General features: G+C 37.4%; 2 protein-coding genes across 2 annotated transcripts in view; one reads left to right on the forward strand and one right to left on the reverse strand.

Annotated features, from left to right (window-relative positions):
- Positions 1 to 9973, reverse strand: part of GABRB3 (gamma-aminobutyric acid type A receptor subunit beta3) — a 281267-nt gene extending 271294 nt beyond the window's left edge. The window contains exon 1 of the mRNA XM_087726486.1: positions 9584 to 9973. Coding sequence (XP_087582612.1) covers positions 9584 to 9684 — 101 coding nt within the window. The 5' untranslated portion in view covers positions 9685 to 9973. The remainder of the gene's footprint in view (positions 1 to 9583) is intronic.
- Positions 1 to 13273, forward strand: part of GABRA5 (gamma-aminobutyric acid type A receptor subunit alpha5) — an 87386-nt gene that overhangs the window by 67027 nt on the left and 7086 nt on the right. The window contains exons 7-8 of the mRNA XM_014051525.2: positions 6636 to 6779; positions 12347 to 12499. Coding sequence (XP_013907000.1) covers positions 6636 to 6779; positions 12347 to 12499 — 297 coding nt within the window. The remainder of the gene's footprint in view (positions 1 to 6635; positions 6780 to 12346; positions 12500 to 13273) is intronic.

Consider the following 13273-nt stretch of genomic DNA (forward strand, 5'->3'; position numbering starts at 1 on the left):
TTCAATATTATTTATTTATTTTACTTTAGTAAAGCTCTGTACACGAATATGTCTTGATATGCTTGTTGCTACTTCTGAGTTTAAAATCCTGCCATATTTCAACAGCATCAAACACACAAAAAAGTACATCTCAAACCAAAAACAGAGGCTCACATTAATAAATTAATAATATTCTTAGGCAGAAGAGCCATGTCAAGTATTATCAATATACTTCATTTGCTCCCCTCAACTACCTGTTGTAATTCTGAAACCCAATAGAATTGTGGCAGCATCCCCATCTCTTGATGGGGATGCTGTTCCAGAGAAGAGGGATATAGATTGAGATTGAGAAGCCTTCCTCTGAAGAAACCACAGGGAATCTGGAGGGAGCACTACTCTTCATGGTGTAAATGGGTGGGCAAAAGCTTTTTAGAATGGGAAGTTCCATAGACATCCATGTCCTGAGCCATGAAGGGCTTTAAAGGTGAAAATGAGTCTGTTGAACTGTATCTGGAAGCTGACCAATAACCAGTTCTGCTTTCAAATTAGAGATGTCCTAAGTGATTCAAGGATTTGGGTCAGAAATATAAATTCTAAGACGTTTACCTGCTCTTTAGAATCTCTACAAAAACCAAACACTTTTGAAATTAAAAAAATTAAAACTGCATAAGACAGTATCCTGGCTCCTAGCAACATTCTAATTCTCTAAGTTTGTCTTCTTCCACTTCTCCCCTCTTTTTTCCAGGATGTTTCATAAAACATGTTCATGTTAAAAATTATATCCAAGCTCAAATTGGATGTAATTCCTCTTGATGCCTTTGCAGTTGATAGTCAATAAAGCAGTAGTGGCAGGAGACATTACAACAATATAAAATCGTTTTGAATCCTTGGCTGTATTAGATTGGTTCAGGGTTTTGGCTTTATTTGTCTTCCATACAAGAACTCCAGTCTATAAGTCCTAATTATTTTCAGTTTTTAAAGATGTTTCATCTATTACAATGCTCAACAGTGTCTTTTTAAAAAACACATGCATATACATATACAGTGAATAAAAGTTGGCAAGTGTAGCAGAAGAGCACACAAAAGAAAACAATAGTGGCTGAAATGGCCAATTCTGGCAGCTTTCTTTTGAAGGATAATTATGCAGCAACAGTAAAGCGCAGTTCAAAATAAACTTTCAGGCTAATTTCAGATCAAATGTTGCATCCCAGAATAAATATCCACTATAAATAGTAACATAACTGAGCAGGGGAACTTAAATTGTAAAGAATAGGAAATTGTTGCAGACCAGGTAAAAGTCAGATCCAACTTCCAAGCAGATGCTTTGTTAAAAGTCCTACTGGAAGTACAAATAGTATCCCCTGTGGAAAGCAGAACAAATTATGTCACACAGGAACAATTCATCGCAAAATTATTGCCACAGTCCAAGCTGTTTTTATTTGCTCATGTTTACTTTTTCACCCAATGTCTAGGACAGTGCATGATCCAAGAGAATAGTTGCCTATTAAAAGGGAACATCATTTTGAACGTTTTGATGGTTAATATGATGTCCTCGAAAAAACCAATGTCAAGATCTTCCTTGGAAAATAATTATGCACACCGTAAAACAACATTTGAAATAAGAACGTGGTCTCTTCAACAAATACTAGTAACAAAAATTAAATGGAAAGTATTTCTTAAGAACTAATTTTTTTTAAAGAGAGAAACAACATTTTAAACAAGAAAAATAAATAGCTTTTCAAAAAGGAAACTCTTGTTACATATCCCTACATAATATGGAAAATAAAAATCTATATCTTTGAATACAATAAGTATTGTTTAGATAATATTCTGAAATAATTGAATACTTGAAACATATTCCACAAAAGTAAGTATGATCCTTATTAGTGGGAAGATCATCTTGCCTGTAAGTTTGGGCAGCTCAGATTTGTTTTCTGCCAGAGAAGCAGGATATTCAATGGCATTCTATCTTCCCTTCTCCAAATCACTGCCTGCCTTTTAAAACAAACTTGAATATATTTCTACCTATGAAACTCATAAGATAATTGTTAGATTTAGAATTCTGGAGAGCTTTCCTAAATTGTAAATATTGTTTGTCCCACCTACTAGTTCCCTTATCCAACTTCAGAATTCGTTCTCTACCTTTTCTTCCAACAATCAGCTGTAAAAATATTATTCGAAATGTTCACAAGGTCAGGAAGAGAGTTTCCTGACCTTGTAAATCTTTATGATTTTGGAAGATTTTTTTAAAAATGACTAGTTGATAGCATTGCCCGGGTATTTATTTATAGAGGGAAAATGTCCGGACCAAATGTAATTTCTAATGTTGGATTTTCCCCTTACCAGAGGGAGCCCCCTTGTGAAGCTGTTACCATGGCAACTCCATTGCGCTGTACAGTACAATCCATTTTACGGTAGTACAGTAGAAGTCATTTTAAGGCACAACAGGCTGTATCTTAACAGAACACACACCCCAAGGGTAGAAAAGTCTTCTCTGAAAGTTTCTTCAGACTTCAGCCTGCACCCCTTCAACATGTCAGCTTAACCGTTTTTGGGGATGTGGCTTTAGCACTCTTCTGGAAGAGCCTTAGCAGATATTTAAACAAACAGATCTTTCAGACCTTCAGATGATCAGTAGAGGTCAAAAATAGCCAAGTAATAGTTTACTGGTTCAGAGAAGCTCCAGACTAGTGACTTTATCACTCTGCATTTTGCCAATGTAGATTGGCATCCATTCAAGGTTCCAAGTTTACAATTATCCAAGTCCTCCCCATCAAATGTGAGGGACAGCAAATGGTGGTAGTCTTTTTCTCAGGCAGATGATACCTGTTGTGAGAGAAAACCAGGATCAAGGAATCTCGCTCCCCTCATAAAAAAAACTGGAGGGAGAACAGTTGTTCCCAGGCTCATCCCGAAGCAGAATATGTCAGAGAGTTTGTGGCAGATCATCCGACCAGTACACAAGCAAATGAACTTCTGCAGGATTCATCTACATAAGAAACTTATGTATATACAATACCATACAGCGTACATCAGCATACAAAATTAGGAACACAGAAGCAATATTCATAGAAGCAAGTCATTACAGAGTAGAGAGATACAGAGGCCTATATTGTATAGAAGCTGCAAAGTAACACAGGCCAAACCAACTCTTATATACAGTTCAGCAAGTCTAAGCCATGCCCAGACTCCAAACTGTTTCTTATGGCCCCATACAAATAAATACTATGTTTCAGTTTCCAAACAGTCCCCATTGGCTGACATGTTGCCATGTCTATTCCAGTCTATTCATATTCTGACAGAATAGGGTGCTAATTGGGTGGTGAATATTATGGCAGCCTATAGTTCTGCTAACCTAAGGACAGAAGTATGCCAGTCAATGTTGTTCTGAAGAAGACCTTTCAAGGAAAGAGGAAGGAAGAGAAAGAGAAATCAAGCAATTCTCTGAATTCAGTTTTCAACTCTGCTGTCCTCATCCCTTGCACTCCATCCTAGAAATCTGTTTCATCACAGGAAAACACAATAAAAAAGCAAAATCATCAGATGGAAAGCTTTGATTTCATTTTCAAGCCATTTTATAATTTAATCAATGGTTTTGTGATTAAGGTGTTTCTTAAGTCAATTGTTCCGAGCCATTGTAAAATATGGCTTCATTCACACTTTTACACGTATCTGCTTATAGATCAAATCTTACTGTATTTTTCCCGCTATTCCTGGGTTGAGCACAGTTTTACATATTGCTAACCAGACAAATAAAAAGGAATAATATCCATGTAAAACCAGAAAATATATATATTAACTGTTTTCAACATTACAAATTGGATCTCTTTATATGTCTTTTTAAGCTGTTGCTACTTGCTAATGTTTCCCTGTTAAACACTTATCTTTTTTCTAGCATGTAGTATAAATATAAGGTAAGAGATTCACAATCTAACAGATGAGAATATATACGAAAAATGGAATGCGGAAGAATGAGGAAAGGAAATATTCCAGCAATAGTCCATTCCACGTGGAAAAGCCACATCAAACATTTACTATATTCAGGAATTACCAGATTAGTATGGAGGACTTGGTTTGGCTTTGTAGTGTGTGTAATAGTATTCGTATTAACTGAAATAAAATGATGTGAAATGTGTCAGGGATTCTTTGTTACTCTTTTTCTTACAGCTTTCTATTGTCATTGACTTAAAATATCTATTCCAGGGTTGTTTACACGGATATTAATTTTTATGTGTTACCTATTTTTTTATACTTTAATGTTGCTAAAGTTCTGTGCAACTTTAGAGATATTTTAACTTTTCTAAATTTGCTGTTGTAATGGATTCTTTTGGGGGAATGACAAGGACCATAAATAAGGAGAATCTCTTTTCCCCATCCTTTGTTGCACAGAGAGCTTATTATACAAAAATAACCATTCTATTATAAATAAAACCAATGATAAACCTATTTATTTTTGAATTTCATCACTAGAACTCTTACTGTGTGCCTATAGGTGTAATTTGTATGTTATGTATTTAACTTTAAAGATTATTAGCTACAATTTGTATGACTTTGTTTTAACTCCTTTCCTTCCCATTTCTTGTTTGTCTAGCCTTGAGTAAATTACCGGCTACTTTCTCAACTCTAGATGGTGGGAAAACTTTGCAGCCTGAGTTCAAGCCACCCACCGTGTATTTGGCTAATTTTGTGTCAGGCTGGCTAGAGTTTTTAGGCTTTACAGCCAAACATTGGATGCTGCTATCCTGAACAGCTGGAGGGAATTTAACATCTCCCAGCTGTTCATTGTTGGCTCTTTTGGAGAAGATGGCATGGTTTCCAAGGTCTGCTACTCCTTTCAGTTTTCCTCTTTTGAGAATCTAAAGCTGCCCCTACTTTTTCCAGATTTAAAGACACCCCCGCCCCCTAACCCTGCAGCAAGTTTGTTTGTGTTGGCCTTTCCTATTGCCTCTTTTCACACCTGCAGCTTTCTCTTTTCCTTTTGTCCATACCATGAATGTATATTGTCTGTTGTGGACAATACACAGACTGCATCTAGGTGCAGAAAGTACCTTTCCCTTATAGCAGGAGCACAGGAGTGCTCCAACAATTCAGCCTCAAACTCCAGGTGAAAAGAAAGGAAGAAAGACTCTGGCAGATCACTATAAAGCTGTGCTTCCACAGTTAGTAACATAAGCCTGGGTTAATACTAATCTTTTGCTTTTTCCTGTCATTTACATTGCATAATTTGTGATCAGCCACATTTAGACAAATCCAGTCCACAATCTGGATTTTATGATGCTTGATAATGCTTCTCATTTGGTAATACCAGGCAGGTGCCAACCCAAGACATTCAGAGGGCTAATGTTTATGTTTATGTTTATGTTTATTAGAATTTGTAGGCCGCCCTTTTCCCTGAGGGGACTCAGGGCGGCTCACATAAACTGGGAAGGGGGGGAATACAAACAACAAGATAGAGACATATAATAAAATGGTAAGCAACATACATTCATCATTCGGGAGGGGTAACTATCCTTGTCCCCAGGCCTGACGGGCGAGCCAGTTCTTCAAGGCTATGCGGAAGGCTTGGACGGTGGAGAGGGTACGAATCTCTACAGGGAGCTCGTTCCAAAGGGCCGGGGCTACTGCTGAGAAGGCCCTCCTCCTTGTGGTTGCCAGCCGACACTGGCTGGCCGATGGGATGCGGAGGAGGCCTAATCTATGGGATCTTATCGGTCGCAGGGATGTAATTGGCAGAAGGCGGTCTCTCAAGTATCCAGATCCACTGCCATGCAGGGCTTTATGGGTGACTAATGGGCTAAGCAAACTGAACTGGAGATGTTGCAGGCAAGTTTGTGATAGTTACTGGTAAAAGAGACAAGCATCAACCATAGGACTATCTTTGTTTACCATCTTGTATGCATGCTTTGATGTGCACATAATGCTGCAATATTGAGAAACTCTCTATAGAAAGTTTGTATACATGTGTAATATGGCAGAGAGGGAAGCCACCCCAACCTGCACAATTCTGTTCACAATCTATGCAGACACAACATCTGTTCATTTAATTACATATTAAATATTTCTACTTTTGCTCTGAAATAATCCCCACCCTTTATGTGTGTGTGTGCGCATAGATCATTATTCCAATGTATTCTGCGGGATAATACAAAAATGGAAATGTATCTGTTTTTTGTAATATTCAGAAGCTGTCCCTTGACTTTGGGTTAATGAATGAATCTGTGGTCATACTATTTCTCAGTTTCTGATTTCCATCTATAAAATATCAGAGTAATTGAATCTGCATAACAAATGGGGGAGTATAATTCTTGTGGATATTGAGACTTAAGGCAGATTATAAATTTGTAAAACAGAAATTCTTCTCTGTGCTTTTGTTAATAATCAAAGCTTCATTTCCAGGAAAAGGGAGTGAACATAGGCCAAGTACTTTGAAAGCTCTTCTTTGTGTTTCTTGTTAAAAGAAGAACTATTTTTCATTGAAGTGAACATTCTATTATTTTATATAAATTTGCATATCCAGGAACTGAATCTTCATAATGATATGAGAATTTGAAACTGAACCTTGGCAGAAATTAAGCTTGACTTTTCAGGTAAAAGTACGGTGTATGAATATTAATGTTCAAACATCACTTGTCTACTTTTTCTTTATTTTAACCCAGACGCTTATCCCAATTCAGAAGTGATCTACGTGTGGACTAACACCTCAGCAAATTCGGTGGTAGTAGCAGAAGATGGTTCTAGGCTTAACCAATATCACCTAATGGGACAAAGTGTAGATTCTGAAAACATCAGTACCAGTACAGGTAACAAAATTGACCTTTGAATTGCAGTATTCAGTAAGGAAAGGTCTACGGTCCATGCTGACAGGATGGTGTTTTTTTCAAAATAAGTCATCTTGGTTGGTTTGCCCTTTGGTGTCCCTTTCTCTATGCCGAATTTCAATCTCCCTCAGTATTTTCATACATGTTTGATTGTTACTTGTGCGTGGCCTGTTCATTCCTGAATACACCACATCCATGTATTTTTTATTCTATTGATAAAACTATCTCAAGCCGGTAAGGAAATAATAAAACAGACAACAATTTTAAAAAAACCTTATCTCAGTAAAATCAATAAACTATAAATAAAACAAAACCACAAATTCCACCATAGTCATTTGTTCATAAATACCAAATGAAAAGGTGTTGAGTTGCCTGGAATCTTTAGACAAAGTACAATGCAAGTACATATAAATAAAGTAGATATTTTACCACTCTTAAAACTTCATCATGAAAAGTCAGTTAATTTGGCATTAGATGCAAAGAACCCATCTTACATCATCACTTAATGCAATTTCCTTTCCATTCCATTCCATCCTCAGATTACAGCAGATTAATATAGCAAGAAGCATTTTTTTCAGGCAGCCAGTTTTTATTGTTTAGGACTCTCTAGATAAGCAATAAAAGCAATACTTCACCATTCACACTTTATCAGTCATAATTGAATTGCTGAAAGATACCATTGAACAGTATTGTGATAGGAACAGTAATATAGAAGAACTATTTGTGGTATTTGACTTAGGATGGCTCATTCTTCTGTACAAGTTACTATGGAGTGCTGTTCAGGAGATAATCATATATATCTTTTACCCACCCAGTGTAAAATCAGATTGTGATTCAAATTTCAATAAAACCATGATAAAATTCACATAATATAGGTTGGACGTTTTCTCTGTAATAATGTTGCACCATGTAACATTCCCTCCTCATTGTGGTCTGATTTTCAACTTATTCTTGTATTGAAATAAATAAAAAAGGAGATGCTACATGCTGATTGCATGTTTTGAGATGCACAATACTAGGGCGTGCAGTACTTTGGATGCAATTCAAAATTTGAATGAATTATGAAAATAACCCTTTAAAGCAGTTTCATCTTGCCTAGGATATATGGTTGCCCTTGAGAATTGCTGTATGATGCTGGAGAGAAAAATTGGGATGGTTTTGAAGGGATGAGAATGGATATATCACCACAAGCTCCTTGCTGGGTTTTGGGAATTGGATCTGAAGTGCTGCACAGCCCTGATAGAAGTTGTTATTTAATTAGTACATGCTAAAATGATTTATGCTTGACAATGTACCCAAAGGTAGCTTTAGATAGGATGGTTAATTGGAAGTAAAAAAAGGGTTTATTGTACTTAATCAGTAGAATTGTGCCTAGATGTAAGAAAAATTAAGGTCATTTAGTATAAAAGTATAACAAACAAAATTCTCAGCTACCTATTAAACTTGCCACAATTTTATAAATGGATTGTTCGTTAAATAGCACATTCATCAGATGCAGTATTCCTTTGCTTTCAAAAAGCTCTGCCTCTTACATTCTGCTAAAGAACATTTCTTTCTGCTGGATAAAACAGATGTAGCAGACAAACTATCCAAGCTTGAAAAGAAGCACTAGGAACGGAGAGCTCCTTTGCAGTTACTTAAACTGCTACGTCTTTTGCTAGCTTATTTTCCCACTGGAGCCAAGCCAGCATCTATAGATTGATTTCTTCCCCCATATTCAACAATGTGTTCAATAAAAACTTTAGGGCAAAGAAGAGGGAAATGTGGCAGCTGTGACCCTGCTTCATAGTATGTCTAGATACCATGTGTGGGGAAAGGGATGCTAGGATTCACATGTCTGTACCTGGAAGAAAATATGTTGAACATGGCAGCACTACAGGCCACAGAACTTGCATGCCAGTCCAGCCATCCACATGAGAATTTCAAGGCAATTGTTTCTTGTTGTCTCTGGAGAAGCGTGCATGGAAAAGGACAGGTGATAAAGAGGTGTAGGACCTGATTTATGCTCCCCCGGCTTCTGAGAATGAAATAGAAATTGAGGATCGTGGTAATTAGAGGCAAAAGACCCTGCCTGAGAGCTTGGAATCAGGTGGCTCCATGCTACGTTTTCCTCTGTAGGTTTTGAAGGAATGTCAATAAATTGATGGAGCAACCCAAGAAAACACTGGATTTATTTGCTATTCATGGCCCAGACTCCCATAGCCTGCCAGCAGGATTCTCTTCTAATTTGAGACTTAGGAAAGAAAGCGGTCAGTTGCCTGTTACTCTGTAGGGAGAATAGATATTTAAGTGATTTGTAATAGACCCAGAGGCATGCATGTACGCGCGCACACACACACACACACACACACACACACACACTCACACACACATCCCCTAGAGTCTGAAAAGATAAAAGAATGGCAGTACTTAAAGTCTTGCCTGCTCAATCAGTAAATGAACAAACTGTTCCCAAAATGACAGCCTCCTGAGAACTCAGCCAGTTTTTTCAGAAAGTCTACACAATCTCCAAAGTGCAAAAATAAAGAGAAAGGAGCAGCATTGCAAGTGCAAATTATCACAGTGACCTTAACACAATCAGATTAAGGAGCACAATACCTCCCTTCTACTGTATTCCACAGAGCGCACTGAAAACTATAGCACTAATTTTCTTTTAGGAATGGTAATGAGAAGGAGAGAAAGACACAATTTGAGATCACTCGAAGACCACAAGATCTCACAAGAGGGTGGGGATGGGAAAGGAAACATTGACCAGTAAAATAAGTTCATCATAAAAGATTTCTTACCAGTTCACCATTATAGCAGCATTATTCTCTGCAATGAATGGCAGCTCCCCTTTTACTTTCACAGTCACCAAGAAAAAAGTCCAGAAGGTTTCCTGAAGCATCTCCTAGATCTGTGTGGAGAAGCTTTCTAAGAGCAAGATGTCCACAGGGAATCTGCCAGGCTGCCAGGCACTCATCCAGTTCTTAGCAGTGCTTACCAAGGCTTCTGGCTGACGCTATACTAAGGACCGAAACAGATTCTGAGGACAATCCACAATCAGAACTTTATCCAGGAATTACCTTTCACAGAAATTTCCTTTAAGAGTGGCAGGTGCTGAACATCGAATATTTTTAATAGCTTTCTCCCCCCCCCCTCCTATTTCACTTTGCAATTGTCCCAGGTTACCTCAGATCAGGTTGAGCTCTCAATGCAGCAAGGGTCAGAAATAGTAGGACACAGATTGTGACTGAGGATTAACAAAATACAGAAATCCGATTTCACACAGGGAAAGCATTAGTCAACTAAGGATTTTCTGGTCTTTAGCAAGCTTTTGGGATGCCTGTAATCAGGATTTCTAAGATGTTATTTCCTTATCTGAAGCTGAGAATATAAAAATAACATACAGTTCCATGTGTTATTTTTGTTACAATTTCTTAGTTAGACAAAACCATGTATTTGTGCATGTGTATTATATATATTAAAATTGAATCCAATCAATTTTATTGTAGTCACAGACCTGTACAAAATCCTAAAAAGGAAAAAGAAAAGAAAAGCCAAGGATAAATTTCTCATTTTATTTTCACTTTGCTTCCCACATTCAACTCCTACATCTTTACCTTGGTCCAACTAGAGAGAATCATCACTGGAGGCCGGCTTCCCCTTGCTTGAGGTTGTGAATTGAAAACCTTGCTTGAGGTTGTGAATTAAAGACAGATCAGTTTGCCCCATGAAGCTTTTAATGCAGTATCCACTGGTCCAGCTGGGAAAGATGCTCTACTATGTCTAGACCCTTTTTGTTTGAGGCGATCAGATGCTTTAAGAAACAAAAACAAAAGTGATTCAGCCTATCTCGGAATGGATGAACATTCCTGAGTCTTCTTGCTTATTTTTGAACCATGTTGTTACAATAGAGGAATGATTTTGCAAAACGATGAGTTATAGAGGAGTTTTAGATTATTATTCCTGTAATAATTAGATCAAGTCAGCTGTGGCAAATATTTGTAGTATAAAATATTAGGATCATAAGTTTGTAAAATATTAGGATCATACGTTTTTAGATTTAGTTGCTTTGTATCACAAAAGTATTGATACAAAAACAGGAAAATCCACATTACACTACTTAACTTTTCCTAATCATCTTCCTACAAATTATTTCCCATAAACTACACTTTTTAAAAACAGAACTACTCCAGTTCTTTATTTTAATTTGTGTTAAGCATGTTTTGTATGAATTTTTCCCATTTTTAATTTATGTTTTTCTTAAATATATATTTTTAAAGTTGCCAATTCCTGCCAAGACACATGTTCTGTGAGATACTTTTTTTAATCTTACTAAAATTTGAATGTGTGTTTGTTGTCAGTTTTTTTCTTTTTTACATTTTTTTATATTTTTACAGATTTTAGTTTTGAAGGATACAACTAAGGCAGAAGCCAAATCTGAAGTCCGTTGTCTTATTTATATAGTATTTATACAGTGAATACATAGACAAGCACAATAGTTTTTGAAAAAAATATCAGGTTCCACTTTTTCAGCAACCAAAGCAATAGAGGAGGAACAGAATCCCACAGCTGACTGGGAAAGGGTGGTTGAAGCCCAAGAGATTGCTGATCCACCAAAGATTTATCTTCTGTGCAAAAGAATATTTACACAAAGAGATTTTTTTTCTCATTTTCTTTCTTTCTGCATTGCATGGCATTCTTTTAAAATATTTGCCCAGTTTTAGTAAAGCATTGCATTTCCTTGCCTCTGTTAGATGTGGAGAAAAATAAAGTGGGATTAATCTGGTCTTCCAGAACTTGCACAAGAGAGCAAGATTCTAAACAGTTAGCTTCCTTTAGCACCAGTTCACAATAGCTGCCTGCATTCCATGCAGCTATACAATTATAAGAGAAAGAGTCTTTCCCTGGAATCGTCACGTTTCTCAAATGGGTGCCCTTGAAATGATTTCTTTGGGCAGTACCTCTACAGGGAGTCTCAACATGTAGTGTCACTAACACAATGATCTTCTGCCCCATGCAGAGAGACCCTGGCAGCACTGATTGGCTTGCTACTAGGAATGTGCTCCAGTGGTGTAAAGACTCTCCATGAGCTGTGTTGTCTTCCATCATAAAGAATTCGTATGGCATCTTCATTTAATGAAGAAGCTCTTTCGCGAAAGCCTTTCCCGCAGCCTCAGCAGTGGCCTGTAACATGCAGGCTGGCAAAGGCTACAGAAGTCAGTGTTCTCTTTGACAAATGTGCAAGTAGCAAGTCAGAGCCACTGCTCTGGATTATTTATGAAGCTTGGATACAAGGTCTCTGATCTCAAGGCTTAGCAATAAGAGCAGGGATGGAGGTTTACCTTTTGGGAGAAGGAAAACGGATCTTGTGAATCAATCTCCAGTCCCGAGCAATTTGCTAGCATTCAGCTTAGTGGCTGATGTTTAGCACCCTCAAATCAACATTCTATCTGGGGTATTCTAGGACTGCTGAAGTGGTTTGTGGAATAGCTACTTAAATGGAAGGAGTTAATAATTCTGGTTTTCTTATTTGCTAAGATGCGTCTTTATTTTCTCCTACCTAGGGGAATACACTATAATGAGGGCACATTTTCATTTGAAAAGGAAGATTGGTTATTTTGTCATCCAGACTTACCTTCCCTGCATTATGACAGTCATCTTATCACAAGTATCATTTTGGTTAAACAGAGAATCTGTCCCTGCTCGAACAGTCTTTGGTAAGTACTCTCCTTCATCCTTAAAAGATCCTTTATTCTGGGATTTCCAAACCTAATTTCCTTTGCAACAGATTGCAGGGGGAATCTCTGAAGAAAGCAACAATGCTTATTTCCTCCTGACATGAAATCCCCCTGCACCTGTACTCAATCCAAACACTTTATCACTTCTTTCTTCTTCCCTCGCCAAGGAAGATACAAAATGAAAAGTAACTCTAGATACTGTGAATCAATTCTTGTCCAGTACTTTACCCACTTTTTTTTCCTCCATAGAAAGGTTGAAGCCTAGAACAACGTAGGTGTCACAGAATAGAATAGAATTGAGTGTTATTAGAGAGCCATTAGAAGGATTATGTATGTCAATTAGTTTGTGGCCTGATGATGGTTACTTGAGAAACCTAGCTACCAGTAAGACCAAATTCCAGGTATTCAATTTAACAACCAAAACTGTCAGCCAGATGGCAGATAGGAAACATAACCAGATGAGTTAATTCTTCTGTGTTTCCCTGAAAATAAGACAGGGTCTTATTTTCTTTTGACACCCCGCCCCCCCAAAAAAATAAACACCTGGCCTTATTTTCAGGGAGGTCTTATTATTTTTGAGGTGTAGGAGGCGACAAGCATGGTCACCTCATAGCTGCTGCTGTGTTGCAATATTTTTGGGGAGGGATTATTTTAGCACATATGCTCAAAAGCCCAATTGGGCTTATTTTCCGGGGAGGTCTTATTTTCACACAAACAGGGTACTTTATTATAAGGCTACCTTATCTGAATCTT

This window comes from Thamnophis sirtalis, unplaced genomic scaffold, assembly GCF_051295495.1.
Source record: "Thamnophis sirtalis isolate CommonGarterSnake01/CBP01778 unplaced genomic scaffold, rThaSir2_p1.2 scaffold_12, whole genome shotgun sequence".
In the NCBI taxonomy this organism is placed as follows: Eukaryota; Metazoa; Chordata; class Lepidosauria; order Squamata; family Natricidae; genus Thamnophis; species Thamnophis sirtalis.